The following is a 19,170-nucleotide window of genomic DNA, read 5'->3' as shown; positions in this document are numbered from 1 at the left end:
CTCCGGCAAGGAGCATGATTGTGAACAGGTTTCTTTGTCTTACCCGCTGGATTCTGAAGGAGGGAGGGACGGACCGACTTCAGACACTGGTGTGGTCCCTTCTGAGGACACCTCTTCCTGGGTGATCGGGTGGTGTTCGAAAAACTTGGACACAAGCAGTAGGCTGCGCAGGCAAAAAGGCACAGGTAGCTTTAGGTCTAAGAGGTTAATATGCCTTTTCTAGTTTTACTACTGTGTTGCTCTTTAAAACAGCCCAGCTTTCATTATGCATTGGACAAATTTCAGCAAACTTGGGAAAGTACTGGTTGTGCAGCCGACATTTCACCACAGAAATGTTCCAACATGATCTGCATGCAGAGTAAACAAGTAATTAGTATTTGTCAGCAAAACTGTGTTAAAATCAAAAGCAATATTTCTATTGGATTAAAAGAAACGTATTGACAAGCTTGATTGCTTACAATGTAATGGACTAACTTCACCTCACTAGACGTTTTGTTGCCTTGTTCTAAATCATAGCCAACGATGGCAACATGGCACTGCACATACCTGGAAATTTAGTCCATTTTGTGATGTAAATCAGAGGTTTTACACATTAATATGTACATTTTACTTTCATTGTGGTCTGAAATGCACTCATCGATGCCGATTAACAGGAGTTTGAGAAAACAGAATTGTTTTCCATGAATTACATTTTTGAGTCTAGGATAATCCAAACTATGTTTCAGTTACATTACAAAATAAAATATAAAAATCCTATCAGGTTTTCAAAGGTTCTAGGGCATATCTAACTCAAAATATAGTTTTTTAGAGATCCGACATAAACCTTACATGATATACGGAACTATTTGGGCAATATTACCATATATCATGCTACACTTTTTGAAAACTCTTATGTGAACAGATTATTTCTTTAGGAAATACTGCACAATAAAAAAGAAACATCAGGCAACTGCTGCAGGAACTGCACCCAGGACTCTAGAGCTATGAGTAAAAACTACGCCACCATGTCACCATATCACATTGTGCATGTGCAAATTACATATTTCCAATGAACACTTATAAAAAAGGCACTACCAGCAGCTTTGTTTGATATGTAGAAATTTAAATTTATAAGAATTTTGACTTAATTCAGGCACACCATTTCTGTGTAAGTGAGATGTTAGTTTTAAGCATCCTTCCCCTATTACAGTAAATGTGATGTCTTAGCTACTTTCTTATTGGCAAGAGATGCATAGTCAATGCTTCTGTGGTTTCAGTGTTTTAAAACATGTGACACACCCATTATACTTATTTTTGGATGATTAATTTTTCATTTAAAACAGCTGCTAATTTCAAAGCATGGCAAAATGGTTTGCACTCAGCTTGCTACTGAAAGTTTTGCCTCATCAATCCTTCAAGTACAATTTACACGTGTTAGTGATCACTAATCTCAGATCCTGTTTAACAAGCATGCCAGTCTTGTAGTTGCCCCAACTGATACGTTCATGTTTGCAAATGTATTTTCTGCAGTTGTTAAACTACATGTAGTTTACAATAAACATAATGACAATATTTTAAATAATCATAGTTAGCAATGATAAAGGGGCAAAAAGCGAGTCTTAAACTGGGATTGAGTGAAGTCACAATAACAGCTAATTGTCTTTTAAAGAAGGCTATGTTGTGGAAAAATACTGAAAATGCAAAAACACAACATTTAGTTTACAGAATTAAAGACTGCTAAAAAACCAGCTTGTTTCTTCTCTCCCTCACAAATCTGTTTTAATTAGTCTTGTATGTCACATGGTAGAAAACATTAGTCAAGACTTGAGCAAATTATTGCTACTCATATGACACATATACTTTAACTTATTATATTGCTTCTATGGAATTTAAAACATTTGCAGAATGGTACAGCTTGTCTCGCTGATAAAATTAAATAGTTAATTGCTTTAAGGATCTGATCCAGCATTTTTTTAAAAAAGCCAAGTTAACAGCTTCAATGAAGTTGGGTTGCAAGTTCCAAACTCCCATAAGCCTTTATGCAAAAAAGTGCCTCTTTTCTCAGTTTACATGTACTTTCATGAAGGTTTCACTTGTGTCACCTGGTTTGTGATTCACTACTGACTCTGAAGTTGTCAACTGGGTTGCGTTCGCAGACTTGGACATTACTTCAAGCCCGGGACTGTATGTGGCTGTTGCTCTGGAGTGATTCCAGAACAGCAAAATTATTTTGTAACATAGCTGTCAAAATTGATCGCAGGGTTCAGGATTATTCTGGTAGTTCTTCAATATGAGCCCGAAGTTTCCAATATGATTACACACCCTGACAATGAAATATTTTGTGTTTTAATGTGTATAAGGGATGTTGAGGGACTTGTTTCACAAGCACAATGACATTTGCTTCTCCTCAGACTAGGGATGATGTACAATTGCGAAGGATATGTGTGAAGTCAGACTTCATTTACAATACCTGAATGCTTAAATTGTGGACAAAACTAAAGTTCCTTTTTTAATTCTTCTAAATAATTAAAAAAGGGACTTTTTAATTATTCCTTTTTTGTAAACTTGTAAACTGTATATTCAAAAAATCTATTTCAATGCACTAAGACATCAAATACTGTACTGAATTATAAAAGAGGAAATGGCTAACTGGAAAGGGATGGAAAAATAATGTTTACAATAAAGAACAATGAACAGTTATGTTTATGAGTAATTGGTAATTTGAGCATGTTTACTTCCAAGGAAAATAACCTGTGCAGATTCCTAATATATCGTAAGGCATCTCTGCGTTTTATAAATCTTGCGTGTCGTTGCATTAAAAACTGTAAAGAAAGAAACGGGTTCCAGTGCCACACAGTGCCAGTGAGTAAAAACTGCACTACGTCTCTCTCCCTGAGTCTCAGCCCACGAGTCCAGGTGTGTACTCACTCCAGCTGGTCATAGTTGACACACATGAGAGGCACTTCTGTGCTGCAGCGCTGGTGAAACTTGTACCCACAGGTCTGACAGCGGAAACCCTGGAACAGGAGCTTTCGGCAAAAATCGCAGAAAGCCAGGGTGAAGAAGGTCTTGCGCACCTGAAACAGCACACAAACATACGTAAGGCGCATATTCAATTGCAGGCGCCATCTGATGTCACGTAGTGCAGTGTGTCATGATTAACAGAAAATCAGAGACGTAAAAGAAAATATTCAGAAAAACAAAATACAGACTAATCAATTATTAAAGCAACAAGAACACATTAAAAAAAGATTATTCTTAGTATACCTATAGAAAGAGTAAATTAGCATTTTTAGTCAATCCCATCTGTTTGATGATACCTATCCTGTTCTATAGATTTTACCGATTAGAGGACTGCACTCAGCATAAAATTATCATCTTGGGCACTGGATTGGCTCAAACAATAAGGGCTCTTGCACAGAGTGTGGGTCAAGCCCTGTGAACTGCTGGTCCCAGGTTCAAGCCTGGGTCGCATCACAAGCCGACGCCACTTCCAGGGCAATGGCACACAAATGAAAGAAAGCCGCTAGGGTAGGGCAGTCACTATCTTGCCAGGATCATCTCAGTTTTCTGAGAGACCGCATTAGTTCTCCAGTGTTAACTCCAGTAAGGCACCGTGAATGGACATGACCATCTAACAGTGTCAGAGGAGACAGTACACAAGTCTTTCTTGTCCCTGTGAAGATGTTCTGAAAGGAGTCTAAAAAAACGGTGGCGATTCCCAAATGGGCGACATATAATAAAACCACAATTGAAAATTCCAAACTTTGAGCAAAAATGAGAAAGGAATAGGCTAGCTCATGGCGTGTTGATACTTACAAAGTTATGTGTTGTCAGTGGAACATTTTCTAAAACCTCTACATGTAGCTCTTCCCCGGTCAGCCAGGAAATATCGGTGTCCCAGCCAATCGGTTTCTTTTCTCTGAAGAGAAGGAGTAAGAAAAAGTTGCACACATTTGTTACTTATCCGTATGAGTGCCTTTTTCTCCCACTGACTAAAATAAATAGTGACCTTAAGCACCCTTCCTGCAGAAACCCCTGCATAAGGTTATTAATAAAGAGTGGTTAACAGCAGTTTAAAAATGAACAGATATATATGCAGGGACATATTATTACCCGTCTTGTATTCTGTACACTGCACAGCATTCTGGGATTAAGCCTCTCATCATCAGGGCTTTCTTCAGAGAGTCTCGCACTGTCATGCCACAGCGGGCTGGGACCTGTGGGAATAGGAAAGCAGAAATAAAACAAGAGAGGACATCAAGCTTGGAAGATGGTACCTCTGTTAGGGAAGCCACTGGATCACAGGCAGGTGCAAAGGAACCTGTCACACGGGGGCTGACTGCTCTATACTCCACACTCTGAGCCTCAAGAAAGACAAGTTATAAAGTACTATGGATCCTTCTGAAGAAAACAGTACCTAGGACATGGGTGTACTGAGAAAGATTTTATATAGCAGCAGATCCTAAACATTCAGAAAAACTCTTTTCACGATTCCTCTTTTGTGGCGTAACAACAACACACCAGCAAGAAAAGCTAGAAAGACACTGCTTTTGATCGTTACATGCAAACAGAAAAATAATATCTAACATATCACCAGCCCGATTTGAAAAACTGTTTCAAAACTCATTTGTTCATGTTGAACAACACAGAAAACATCTATGTCACATCTATGTTGCAGTTCATGCCCTCACTTCAACTCACCACAGTCCTCTGCTTGTTGGGCAAGAAGACCCGGACAATTGGTTTCTGAGGTGATTTGGGGTTATTGCGGGCAGCATCTGTGGGGGTCTGCAAGACAGCGAGTGTGGTAGGTGCCACAGGAAATCCCTGGCCACCTGGGAGCTTGACATCCAAGAGGCTAGGTGTTGGAGAAGAGCAAGAGAACTCTGTGCCATTCCCTATGGCCTCCAGTAGCTGCTGTTCTCTCTGTTGTAGGGCATCCAGCTTACTGGTGTACTCTTCATAGGCCTATAAGGGAGAAGAGGAACAGCATACAGGACTGCCTGTGGAGAGTCGCGAGATAGCTAAGCCTCAGTCTGAATACTGAACACAGGTGCCGATCATTAGTTTAAGCTTCTACATTAATGTTCAAAAACGTTATTACCCTGCCCGTGCCTGAGGCGTGTAAAAACAATTCTCTGGGCACGTCGAAATATGGCCTACATACTTAAGGCAGGAGTCTCATTTTTTCCCCGTGCCTCAGAAAAGAAAGTAAGCTGTTCATGTGATCTACTGCTTGTAGGGCTCCGGCCGGCGGGGTTTTTTATGTTCGGATATTCAGTCAAGAATCGTGTTTCCGTCGGTTTCAAAAAGCAAAAAGGCAAATTAAAGCACCTCATGTTATTCACTGTGGCTTGTCTTGTCCCACACACTAATGTGCAGCAAAACAGAGGCAGGGAAGAAGAGCGTTCATGTAAGAAATATCTCTGATTGTGCCTGCCACTCTCTGAAAAAACAAAATACAGCAATATACTGTACAGACACAACCAGCATGTTACTAGTGTTGTCTTCAAGAACTGTACATGACTAACCTTCATTAGCCAGTAGTCATATAAAAATCACAATTAAACATATTTATCCCCATTTGCCTGTGTGTGCACGCAGTGAATAATGCAACGGCAGCCAATGAAAGAACCATGTTCTTAACAATATGGCGTGTAGAGTAAAAAACAAATAAGAAAAAATATTATTAACTCTGAATTCAACCTCCTCCCAAAAGGCATTGTAAAACTACCGTATGATGATATTTTTGATTTTCTGCCAAAATGATGTTGTAATCTTAATATAGACGGAAGGCCTTCTGTGCTAAGGCTGTTAGTGGCAGTGGTTTTATTTCTCTCCTTTTGCATTTCGCACTTATACTTAGAGTACATAAAATTCTGGCTTGGGGCACATTTAGACTTGACCTGCAAGCCTGACTGGACATGCTGGAATGTTATTAGCCTTCTTCCTCTCCTAATATAGCGATTAGGACTGCATTGCTCTTCTTTCTCGACACCTTGCCTTTGAGCCTTTGAGGTGGGTTCAAACACGCCTCTTGCCAGATTACACTTTCACCAGATACCCTGTGAGTGGCACCTTTAGAAAGAACTGGGGTGTTACCGATTTTAACCACTGAAGGTCGGGATTTGCATCATGAGGTTTTAACACTGTGTTATGCGATAGGATAATATCCATTAAAATCTGAATTTATGGGTAGAGCAATTCCAAGAGAAAAACAAGAGGACACCAAAGCTGGATATTAATTTATTTTAATCCAGTTTAGCACCCATGACAAAAGTGACCCATTCTTCTGTTTACAAACAAACTATATAATACAACTAGTACAACAATCTGCTAAACACACTTACATCGCTAGGTCACACCCCAAAATAAATGGCTAATAGTTTAAAAAAATCTCTATGGCATGTATTGTTTCCCTAGATTTAATGCAGAGTATTTTTATCTTTATGGAGAAAAAAAATCCTGAAAAAATAACACTGTCACAATGAACATCAAATTAATTTGAGTTTTGCTTATTGTTAACTCACCTCCAAGTATATTGATGGGGGGTTATGTTCTCCTCCAAACTTGTCAAGCAGTGCTTCTAAGTGCTCCTGTGTCAATTTTATCATCTGTTTGATGTTCCATACCTACAAAACAACAGGAGAAATTTACCAGACGTTTACACAGATAAACATTGAAAGGTGGTTCTGAGACAATAAAAAACAATCCATTGTTTTGGATGAAAATGAATCAGTTCACAAAGTAAAATAAAAAAAAAAACAATGGGGTTCTGTTGCCTCTGCCCATGGTCATCTATCCGAAGGAGAAAAAAAGTTTTATGTTAACTCAACATGAAACAAAAAACAAACAAAAACTGAAAGACAGTGCTATGTCATGGACATCTGACTGGGACTCTACTGAACATGGCATTATAGCCAGCAGCCATATCACCCTGCAACTTACAACTGGCTACTCACTGAAGCTCAGCAGGTGTGAGCCTGGTCAGTACCTGGATGGGAGACCCACTGGGAAAAACTAAGGGTTGTGCTGGAAGTGGTGTTAGTGGGGCCTGGAGGGGGCTCTCACCCTGCGGTCTTTGTGGGTCCTAATGCCCCAGTATAGTGATGGGGACACTATACTGTTAAAAGGCGCTGCCCCAGGGCGTTGGCTAAATTTCCCATTGGCTATTCCCAATCATGGCCTCTTAATTGGCTTCATCACTCTATTCTCCTCCCCACTAACAGCTGATGTGTGGTGAGCGTTCTGGCGCACTATGGCTGCCGTCGCATCATCCAGGTAGATTCTGCACATTGGTGGTGGTGGAGGGGAGTCCCCATTACCTGTAAAGCGCTTCATGTGTAGTGTCCAGAAAAGCGCTATATAAGTGTAAGCAATTATTATTATAACAATTATAATCTTGTCCTGTGCAGGCACTCTTCTAAGCTCACTTACTGGAACTCTCCAGTGCAGATCCCATGCTCGGAATAGGACTGCAAACGCTCACACAAGGATTGCCAATCAAAGATGCACCACAACTAAACTGGCCAACCTTGCTTAAGATTCAAATCTGCACTGCAAAGTATGAACCACTAATAAATGTGCTCCTAATAATGAGGGCACCGATATAACTTTTCTTTTTATGAGTTAAACAATTCCAAACAATTATTTAAATACACAGTCACCTGAGTACAAGCAAACAGTCAGTCCTTATTACTCAATGCCTAAGAGATAGAGATGCATAGTAAAGATAGCACCACTCCATGTGCTGTTACACAGTGCTTTCGAAGGTATGCAGTGAAGACCAACAGCAGCAAAAACCACATTCATTCCCAGCTAAGGAGTTTATGTTTCTGTACATGGTTCCGCAACCATTCCTTTATGCCAGTGGTCAATTTTGGAGCATTTCCAGCACAAAGTTACTAGGATGCACCCCATCTTCCTAATAAACATTATTTCAATACAAATCTGTGCATGGTCGTGTCCACCCACCTTATATGAAATTACTATATTTACCCAAATCTACATCAACCTTGTGTTTAACTTGATGCCCTCCACTCTATGAGAAAGATCAGGTGTATTTTCTGTATTAATTGATTGTGTGGTTTAAGCAATCCACACAGGACTCACTGCGTACTGACCCAAGGAAAATACCAGCACAAGTAATAATTACTACGGGTCAGATTTAGGATTAATGACCATGTAAAACAATTGATAATATTTGACAAAACTGAACTTGTATTCTGTGCAGGCACTATGAATCGTTGGCAGAATAATTACTTTGTTGTGGTTTTGGATACAAATTACATTAACAGATCTAAAAATTACTCATAGGGTACAAAGAGCAATGCAGCAGCAGGGATGTGAACTACAGCCCTGAGCAGGACTATTTTCTCTAACTCAATCCCAACGCTCCTGCAAGAAATTGCGACCGCTCACACAGTATCATACTTCCAACCCCGCAGGACCAGCCCTTCACTCTTCCTCCGATTAATAATATGGGAATGGTATTGGCTACTACAGAATTGTAGGTAAATCTAACCAAAAAGCACATGAAACTGCTAATTAGGAATTTTACATATTTAATGTACACTTAAATGCACACTCACTTGCAACACAGACAAAATGCCCCATGCCCACTCACTAATCAGGTTATGTCCTGAGGAATCCTGCAGGGCTCTAACATGAACCCACAACCTCCCAGTTATTACCTAGCCTAGAGTCTGAAGCAACTCCGAGAATATAAAAAAGTAGAATATTCCATCCAAGTTTTTCTTTTTTTCCCCCAAAAAGGATTGTTTCCAGTGAAAAAAAAATCAGTTAAAAAAAGTGTGAATTCAGAAAATAAAGGCTACCTGTGCTTTTATGTGCTGAAGGACCGTTTTATTGTGATGAAATAAAAACCACGAAGACACAGGATAGTATCCCGTGCACCGTGCGATAATCACAGCGAACCAATTGAGCACACGATTTAAGAGGTCCACTGCCAAGGAAACATCGGAGACTGAAAAAAACTGCTCAGCCAACAGCACTTGGCACATTTCTTTATCAAGCTGATACTGCACATCCAAAACTGTCACTGAGGTCACACTATTTTTAAAAGTGAAAGAATAATTCTATGCAAAAGTTCAATCGTAACAGAAGAATTCTGCCAAAATGCTAAAAACTGAAAGGAAAAACTCAAGTATATTTGTATAAAAATATATTTTTAATAACTCATATTCTATTCCTTAGAATGTTTTTAATTTGTTTAGCGAATAATTAACATACTAATCCACTGCTGACCTTAGTCATTGCTCAGTATTACTATACATACCCTCTCCGACTGACTTATGACATTCTCTTGAAATGTATCAGTTTTTTCACCTGAAAGGAAATTCTAAGTCTAATAGAATCCTTTCAAAAATGTCACCATTTTCACAGCAGTAAATGTACAATGACTGACTAATATATCACTGGTTTCACAATGCTTTTTTAAATGTCACAATATTTCATAAGAAAATATGGCAATACTGCAATACTCAATGTAGAATGCCCCAATTTCATAATTAGAAAATCAAGTACATCTTAACCTAGTTATAATGCTCTTTTCAGGACCAAAGTATTTTGTGTGTTATCACAGGGAGCTTGGCACACTGGAGCATTACTTAATACCTGCTCTATGCTAATACACTGCAAGGTGATACTGAAATATTTAACTATAAATACCACGAAAAAGCAATTATGGTGAATAAAACCAGTTTTATTTAACTGAATAACAATGTACCAAAGAACCTATTACAGCAAATAGAGACAGTACAATCCTGGAATGATAGCAAGGTGTCAAATTCAACATCGAGCTCAGACAATTTTGTATCTGTTGCAGACATTTGGTATCAGTGTTTATCTTTACAAATAACAGAATCTAGTTTGATAAAAACTCAGAAAAAAATTAACTTAGCCAGCCAGAAACAGAAACAGTTAAAACATGTCCATACAATAATCTCTCGATTACTCTAAAGGAGAGTGATAACTACGTAATTTACCTAAATTAAATGCAATGGTCAGTAATAATGACAATAAAACCGACAGCCTCTATTTCTTCAGCTCTTTTCATCCTGATGGACCTCAAAGCGCTTTACGTAGACGATGTAATCCACTTCACCCCCCACTGAAGAGCTACACCCACCTGGCTGGCATGCGGCAGCCATTATGCGCCAGCAGCCCCACTGTACAGCAAGGCAGCGGCCTGCCGGTCCAACAGCAGCAACTCGGATTTCCTCTGAGTGATCAGATCGAGGAAACGCTATGTATTCAGTTATACAAGGGTGACAAATGAATTGTTGCCGTCTCATGCACTTGCACAGGCAGGATAGTGTTTTTAAACGGGCCCGCTCCAGGTTGGCTGTATTTCCTAAACAGTGAGCTGGATTCGTTTTTGATTAAAGCTGCCTCCACTGTCCTCTAGCCCTCATGTTTGCAGTCTCAGGCTCCCAAGCCCCTTCACATGTACGATATACCACGTGAATTCGTCTTGAACAGCCCCTTAGTAGACACCACGCTAGGATTGTCGCGAAGTTCCTTTCTACTGCAAAGAGTGATGCAGAGGGCCGTCAAATAACTGGGCACAAATTCTAAAAATCACCAGTTCATGTGCAGGTATAGAGGCAATCAGGGGACATTCGTGTAACAGCTGGTGTGATGGTATAAAGTCTGTTATAAGGAACCTGACCTGGATATCAAATTCATTTGAGCTTTCTGATCATTAAAGGTAACTAAAGGTAGCTAGGATTAAACAAGCTGCACAGTTTGTACCGAGTACAAATTATAATCACCAATAAAATTAACCTTCTTACAGAAGTAAAACTAGGTTAGTGTTTCTCAATATCAATTTTGTCATAGAGCAGTTTTATCTCATTAAGAGTTTACCTTTTGGAATTTTATACAGCACCAAATCACAGTTGCAGGGTTGAATATTTAAACAGTCACGGGAAAAAATGGTGGAGTTTAGTTACATCTGAGCATCTTCCACTAATTTCGCCTTTTCTGAACCACCTTATTAATTCCACATTTCCTGGCAAGAGTATTACAAGTTAGGAACCCTAAAAAGACTCTCAGGCAGGCAGAGCACAGCTGGCTTCAGAAGAGATGCTCTCACTGGACAAAACCTTGCTCAGCTCTCATTGTCACTGTGAACAGCCAGAGCCTGTCATCTGCAGTTCAATCCAGGGCACCACTGCCCTCAGTGCAACCTCAATTAAAGCCTGTCTCGCTAGGAAAATCAGATTACAAGCGAAATACAGGAGCAGGCTATATAAATATTTTAAAAATGTGAAAATTCAAGAACTTGTTCTAGTTGTTCTTGCAACCCACTGGTGGGTCTATTATTTTAGCGAGTGAATGCAGGATCTCTAGGTGCTGATTTTATCATTTTATTGCTAGCAAAACTCTATTTCCAGACAATTTTATAGAGACATCTGGAGCCCAATCAAAAAACAAATCAACTAGATGAAATGCTACCGAAATGACAGCCTATCACAGTCAAATTTAGTATAGTTACAAACCTGCAGAATTTACTATGATATAGTTTTCCTTACAGTTAACAACAACATAATTTACTCTAAATAACCGAGCTTGATCTGCAGGTTCAAAAGTAGAAATGTTTTATGAATTATGTATTAAGATATGAACTGTTGTGTTTATTAACCATATGTATTTTAACTGTTCCCCTTCATGCCTCTGACAAAGCTGGGGATGGTGCTGTAGGATTTTGAGATCTCTGCTTTGCTGACCATGTACTTGATCTGAATTATACCCAAGCCCTTACCTCAAATTTCCAGTTAACAGTGAAATTAAACCATGACCCTTTGCATTGCCATAAACCTAACCCTTACCCTTTCTTCACCCTCAACTCTTCCTATATTCAAATCACGTGCCATTCCAATGGATTGCTGGCTTCAATCAACGTAGGCATTATGTCGATGCTCTTATTCAAGAAAAAAACAAATCACACAAATATGCAGAATACCACATTTAGTAAAGTAAGAATCTTCAAATACACAATACAAGATTATACAAATACCAGGCTTTAAAATGTTCTAGAAGCTGGGAAGGAAGACTTCATAACGTACAAAGCTACTGCTGATAACGCAGTAAAATGGCACAAGAGAAACAGAATGTGCAACATGTTTGTGCACTTTTGTGTGCAACGTGAACTCTTCATGACATTAGCAAATTTCCTTAAAACCTAATGACTATTTCTGAACAGCAATGTAATTAGCTTACCTATTTTTATTAATCAATTAATCTTAAACACATAGCAGTCAGGTCAGGTTTATTCGATGTTACTAAGACATGCAGGAAACGTCAAAGATGAACGTAAACAGATGCCTTTCTGCTATATCAACAAAGATGTTCCCATGTCAAATATATCCTGAAACTTGGCGATTTCACCATCAGTGTTCAAAATCTCTGACCCCATTATAAAAAATCTTTGAGATTTATTCAAATGCAGATGTCACTATCTGTAAAATTTTAAAGTAGTAATCAAAATTAAAAGCAAGGTATTTCAAGTTTTTTTTTTATTTTTAATTATTTTTCCTAAAAAGGATCCATTTGTTTTTCACTTAAATATTGTTGGCTACAAGATTTTATTAAAGGTGGGGGAAAAAAGATCTGACATGATTTGTCTTGAATTCCCGCTTTACATCAACAAAAGCTGAAATTTCAATAAGGGTGTGTAGACATTTGTAATCAACTGTACATTAGGGAGGTCTACACAAAACCTTGATTTGCTGCTAAAGAGGACTCTGCTCCACCACAGGCAGGCCCACCTGAAGTGAATTAGTCCAGCCTCCAACACGCCAAAGGCACTGTTCTCTTGATAAGGGGCATGTCGCGCACTGTCCAGCTCCAACACTGTCACGTCAGGGTGGGCCCGCAGACAGGGCGGCAGGTGATGTCCCAGGACTTGGCTAATGTAGTGCTGTCCATTCAGTCTTCCACCATTCACTACAGGGGAAGTTCCACAGTAACCAGACACTCCTCCCTTGATCATCACATTTGGCGCTCCCTCATCAATCTCGGTAAGGTGCCATAACATGTGTTATGAGATCTGGTCTCCCAGGTCATAGGTTATCATTCACAGGATATAATGTCCTGTGCATTTGCTAGCTTTGAACACCACACACAGCAAGTAACAGAACCGACTTCACAAAGGCATTATTCTCTTGAAGTGGCAGAGATAGGTTCCTTTCTGTGTTTTTTTTTTCTTGGCTTAAATCAGGCTAGACATGCTACAGATTAAATAATGTGCCTAATAGACACTCTTAGTAATGAGGTGATTAGTTCTTATGCAACAGCCAAAGTCACCTGAGTGCATTATATTCAGTTAGGAACGGCCAATTAATCAAAACAATACCAAAAACGTTAAATCAGAATCTAAAACATATACGCTTTATTTTTTTAATATATGCATAAAGTAGTTTTGTTTGATGCTCAGTAAGTATTCTGTAAGCCTACAATTTGCTTACAACAGCACAAAACACTAAAAACAACCCCAATTTCTCCAAAATCAAAGTGTTGAAGAAAGATGTGAAGACGGGGGTTTGAACTTAATCCTTTCTGTATGTGGTTTAGACTTCTAAGTCACAAGCTGGGGTTTATGGCAGGAAAGGGGGTTAACTGATAAGGATTGCAGATGCAAGCTAGGAACCCCCCTGGGTGTAATCTTAAACTGACCATTTGGCCAGGACATCATAAACTGGCCAAATACCATGAACCCCCCTCTTTACCATCAGACCGAGTGACGTCAGAAACGGAGAAGAAGACACTATATAACCCAAAAGTTTGTACCAGTAAGGGGAACAATACTTCGGTTTTGTTGTTTCTTGCGGGAAACAAGACTTCGGCTTTATTGTTCCTTGCATGCAATAAACTCATCTGTTTTACTTCATCTCGGGATCAAGAACCTTATTTCTTCTGTTACAACAGTGTTAACCAAAATGTGATGTGCTGACCTCCTCCATCAATCACAACTATAGTGTGCTTCTGCAGAATGTTCCCAGTTTGTCTTAGTGCACACTAACATCTTATACATATAATGATCTTCCATTTATTCTTATATAAACTATGCTGTACTTTTTACCCCTTTTATTATTTTCTACATCTAATGTTTCTTACACAACATTCCACTTACTTTAGTGCTGTTATGAAGCCTTTTTTCACTTGTCCCTCCCTTATGTCATATCAGTGTCAAGAGGACTGATTCACAAGAGCAAACCCCAGAGAGACATATTTTCCACTGTGTAAACACAAAGGTCAGATCTGACACAAAGATTACTGTGCTTTGAACTATAATCCTATGGATTTTAGGAACTTCCCTTTTGGACTAGACTCAGCACAACCTTTTCTCTCTACTTCCAAGGCAGAAATATTCCATCAAGTAGATGACTGGAATGTGTGACTGTACTCCTCTCCTGAAACTTATCAGTGCTTACTGCAGCATGTCACTGCCCTTGGAATGCAGCTGAACTGGGCCAAATGCCACTTCTATCTCACTCATTACACAGATTCCTGAGGAATGAGTATCAGGGAAGAGTCCTTATCAACGGAGAAAGCATCATCACTGTTCTCATAACCTGGCCCCCACCCAGCCTTCCAAATCCACGAATTGTGTTTTAGAGACAAGTGCCAAGCTTGTGGAGCATGCTGTACATACATGTGCTGCTTCATGTCATAATAGAGTTTAGACTCCATTAAATAATCAATGTAAAGACTTCCAATGCCCTTTAAATATATAGGTATATCCACCAGGGGGATGAGCAGAAGTCAATATGTAGCACATTGTAGTTCAAGTGGAGAGGTGAGAGATTACTTCACTAACAGAAATAAGGCGGGGTTTAGTGAAACCAGATTGTGGAATTTTGCTGGGAATCTCAGATAATACCCCCATTCTAACAATGTCATGGAATCTTTACAGATCAAAGGTAGTCAGGAACTCTATCATCTCAAGGTTGGTACCTCAATTGGTTTGGAATCATCGTCCAGAGGACCACCTACTAATCTACCAACACCACTTACAACAGCACCCTGGTTTTCCTTAGAGGTCTCCCATCCCAGTACTGACCAGGCCTAATCTTACTTATTTACTAAGATCTGACAAGTAAGAGCTTAGATCAGGCTGTGAGATGGAAACATTGAAGAAATGAAAGCCTAGGACAATTTGTCTATTCTATGAGTTCTATTTTTTTGTGGAAAACACTGTTTTTTCAAAGCAATGTTTTGAGCTATTTTACTGCTGAAAAATAAGATCTTTGGATCAACATTATAATGTGGTTTTCTTTCCTGCAGTAAAATGACTTAACACACATTCACTTAAAAATGTATTCAAGAGTACTTAGCGCAATACAGTTAGTGAAACGCTTTTGTAAATTCACACACCATATCCTGCATTAAACACACAAAGCAATACTGAAAATTGTAAAATGAATAATTGCTTGCACCAATGCAAATTTCAGTTGGATTCTAATTAACAGTTGGCTTAAAGGCAAAATACAACTCTCAAGCCCATTTTAGAAATAGATGACACAGCACGATAGCTCAATGCTGGCAGTGCAAAAAACATTTAGTATACGTCCAGCTGTGGCATAGACATAAAGCACACTGAACCACTATTCCAAAGTGATTTCCTTTCACAGCTGCCTTGCTTTGAATCAAACTGCCTGAAAAAACCTGTACTGCACTATTAAACCACAATAATGACTGACGTTCTTTTGACTCGCAGATCAGGATGTTAATTTCATGATGGTAAACGATTTTGTATAGTGCCTTTAAAAGGAATATATGAAATCCTAATAATATACTAATCTAAATCATCAAAGCTAAAACATTACATAATAAAATAGACACAGAAAATAATACAAACACAGAAATGCCTTTCTAAAAAAGCTTTTAAGCTAGAGAGCTCTGAGCAACAAAAGACCCTGAGAAAACTATAGTGTAGATGAACAACAGAAACACACAGTCAGTAATTGGTGGGGCGAAGGTCACAATGGCCCATGTAACACATCACCTCAATACTGTTAGGCTAACCCATCGAGAGTCTTGAAAATAAGCAGAAGGATTGGAAAGTCAACTCAAAACCTGACAGGACGTTAATGCAAGAAGGAGTTCTGTGGCCATGTGTCTTGTCCTTCTCCACAAGTTAAATTACTTTACTTATAACTTTGTGTGTTAAATGTCCCCACATTGCTTAAGGATGAAAAACGAGGTGTCAGCATAAAGACATACAATGTTTAACAACACGGCATTTTACATTTGATATTATGGCTCATGTCTGTGTTACCTCTACATACCACTCTGCATCCATCTACAGTAATTGCCACCTGCCAGATATTTGTCCAATATTTGTCCAAGTTCGTTTGGAGCTTTTCCAGTGTTTGCTAGTCGTGGTATTACATGTGAACTTGACTAGTTTACTAACTATAACAGACTCTAGATCAGTGGTTACTCACCATAGTCCAGGTGGAAGAGCCAAGTTCTACATCTCCAATTTCAATTGGTGAAATAATTGATCTAATTGCTTTTTAAAAACTTTTAACCTTTTTTTTTTCCATCAGTGCTGAGAACAGAGTAATGAAGCCAATTCAGAGACAGGGATTATTAGGATGCCGTGATTCATAAAGGCCAATGGGAAATTTGGCCAGGATGCCACAGTAACACCCCTACTCTTTTCAAGAAACACCCTGGGATTTTTAATGACCACAGAGTCAGGACCTCGGTGTATGTCTCATCCGAAGGACCACGCCTTTTTTTCCAGTATAGCGTCCCCGTCACTATACTGGGGCATTAAGACCCACACAGACCGCAGGGTGAGCGCCCCCTACTGGCCCCACTAACACCACTTCCACCAGCAACCTTAATTTTTCCCAACAGGTCTCCCATTCAAGCACTGACCAAGCTCACACCTGCTGAGCTTCAGTGGGTTGCCAATTGAAGGTTCAGGGAGATACAGCTGCTGGCGATGTGTACTGTTTTCTATCCATTATTCAATTCATAATCCAAATACATGCATTGCCTTGAATGTCTCACACCATAAATAGAAAATCATTAATGAGGAACTTCATAAACTTTAAAAGCCTTTCCATTACTGATATTTCTTTATCAATGAACTCCAAAATGTAAGTTAGGCAAGTTCTACCTTTCTGAATGCGCGATGACAATCCTTAACAAAATAACAAAACCATAACAAAGGCTACAAACAAGATGAAGTCATTTGGTTCATCTAGCCTGTTTGGTTGCTACTCCCTAAACATTTTAGCGAGCTCATCCAGTCGTTTCGTGAAAGAAACCAGTGTTTCAGAGGCAAAAATGTGTACCTACAATTTCACTGCAATACAAATGGTTTTCATAAGCATACTTCTTTTACATGTAAGACTTATTGGTCTATGACTAATTAGCTCAGTTTTCTTACCTCTTTTATTAATGGACAAAATGCTAGCAAATTTTCCAGTCGCTTGGTATTACCCACTTGAGTGAATGCTGGAAGAGCTCTGCTAATAGCTTGTGAATAACATCTTGTTTCCTTAAGTACAATTGGTAGAATACCATCAGGCCTTGAAGACTTACAGTATGTTAAGAGCTGCTATTACCTGCAGAAGTACCTGTTTTTCTGCCTCTTGTATTCTAATATTAGGCATAATAGAGAACACTGTCTTTCCTTAGCCTGAGGCATGTGGCAGATTTCTTCCTTGGTAAACACTTGAGTGAAATATTCATTTATTACGTCAGCCATTTCCCTTTTCATTATCTAAAAGTTTCCTTTCATTATCACTTTATCCTTTACTGTTCTTTTGCTCTGGTAATAAGGAAATACATTTTTGCTTTCTCTGCATTATTCTGGTTTCTTTCCTGGGTTTTCTAGTAACATTTCTTTAACTGTGCTTGCAGTTAATTGAACTCATTTTCTTTAGCCAGATCCTGTTATTTTTTAACCATTTTAGGAAATGCTTTCTTTTACTGTGTTTTTTATTTGATATATTATACCGTTCTTTCCGCTACTTTCCAGCTTTTGATTTGTTTGCTCATTGGATGAATGGTCTGTGCTTCAAGCACAATGTCTTTAAACTGCTGCCATCTATTCCCTACTGATGGCCGATCTATCCTACCCAATCTGTGACCTTGTTATCAACAAGAGATGAACACAAACAACTGAAAGATCTCTGTTTACATTAAAGAGGCACTATTCATTTAATGAAAAAGAATTTTAGAAAAATGAACTATACATCAATTTACTGAACACCTGTGACCTGTAAACAGTCTAGGACATTTTGGAACACTGATACTTGCTCTCTCAGATTCGGTAGTTACAGGAGTATAGTGGTCTCACTCATGTATTGTGACTGTTCATTTCCTAATGAACAACTGAATCAACATTTCAAGTCTAGGTCTATCACTGTCTGCAGCAAAAGGGAAAAAAAATCATAATTCTGGCAGGAGTAAAAGCTGATATACACTTACAGTTAGGGCTGGGCGATATGGCCAAAAACATTCTTACGATAAAAATTTTCATATCAGTCGATATCGATAATTATCACGATAAATGTCAGATCATTATTTCTTTCAAGTTTGAAGGCAGATTTTTTCTCCTGAGTGAAAGTTTTAGAAATCAGACAGTTAATTGGTAAATTAAACAACTCTTTATTTTAAGAACACAACAAACACTTGCCAAACAGCAGAGACATTCAACAAATCTGTTAGCTGCCCGGTCTGCAACACGCACGCACACTCGCGCAGTATTTTGTGCGCATGCGCATATCATGCGCAAAGCATGAACATTTATATCGAACATTTATCGAACTTTTGTTAAAATTATATCGAGGAAAATTATATCGCGATAATTATCGTTATCGAATTATCGCCCAGCTCTACTTACAGTCCTACCATATAAGCAATGCTACACATCGTCTTAGGTGCCAGACTATCGATTATCACTCAGTGAAACAGATGTTTTGACATTTTCCCTTCATAAAGTATGTGGGGGCGGGGTGGGGGAAATGGGCAGGACAGCTTTTTGCACTATTTTATTAAGACAGCATGGAATTTGCTATTAATTCACAAGCTCAGTTATGTTATCCCTTCAAGTGAGAAAACAAACTTTGGGCATTATAGAGGTTGGCCAGAGCAGACAGGTGTCACACAAGTAAACATCTGTTTCAGGCAGTAATT

General features: G+C 38.9%; 1 protein-coding gene across 2 annotated transcripts in view; it reads right to left on the bottom strand.

The window, feature by feature from the left end:
• braf (B-Raf proto-oncogene, serine/threonine kinase) overlaps positions 1–19,170 on the bottom strand; it is a 42,372-nt gene that overhangs the window by 17,198 nt on the left and 6,004 nt on the right. For both annotated transcript variants that reach the window (XM_088923341.1, XM_088923342.1), the window contains exons 2-7: positions 6,513–6,614; positions 4,684–4,950; positions 4,096–4,199; positions 3,799–3,901; positions 2,908–3,056; positions 44–163 (exon numbers count right to left, since the gene is read on the bottom strand). In XM_088923341.1, the coding sequence (XP_088779467.1) occupies positions 44–163; positions 2,908–3,056; positions 3,799–3,901; positions 4,096–4,199; positions 4,684–4,950; positions 6,513–6,614 (845 nt within the window). The remainder of the gene's footprint in view (positions 1–43; positions 164–2,907; positions 3,057–3,798; positions 3,902–4,095; positions 4,200–4,683; positions 4,951–6,512; positions 6,615–19,170) is intronic.

The sequence above is a fragment of the Atractosteus spatula genome, chromosome 8, assembly GCF_055471065.1.
Source record: "Atractosteus spatula isolate fAtrSpa1 chromosome 8, fAtrSpa1.hap1, whole genome shotgun sequence".
Lineage (NCBI taxonomy): Eukaryota > Metazoa > Chordata > Actinopteri > Semionotiformes > Lepisosteidae > Atractosteus > Atractosteus spatula.
Note: the sequence above shows the minus strand (reverse complement) of the source record. Positions and strands in the feature narration are given on the sequence as shown.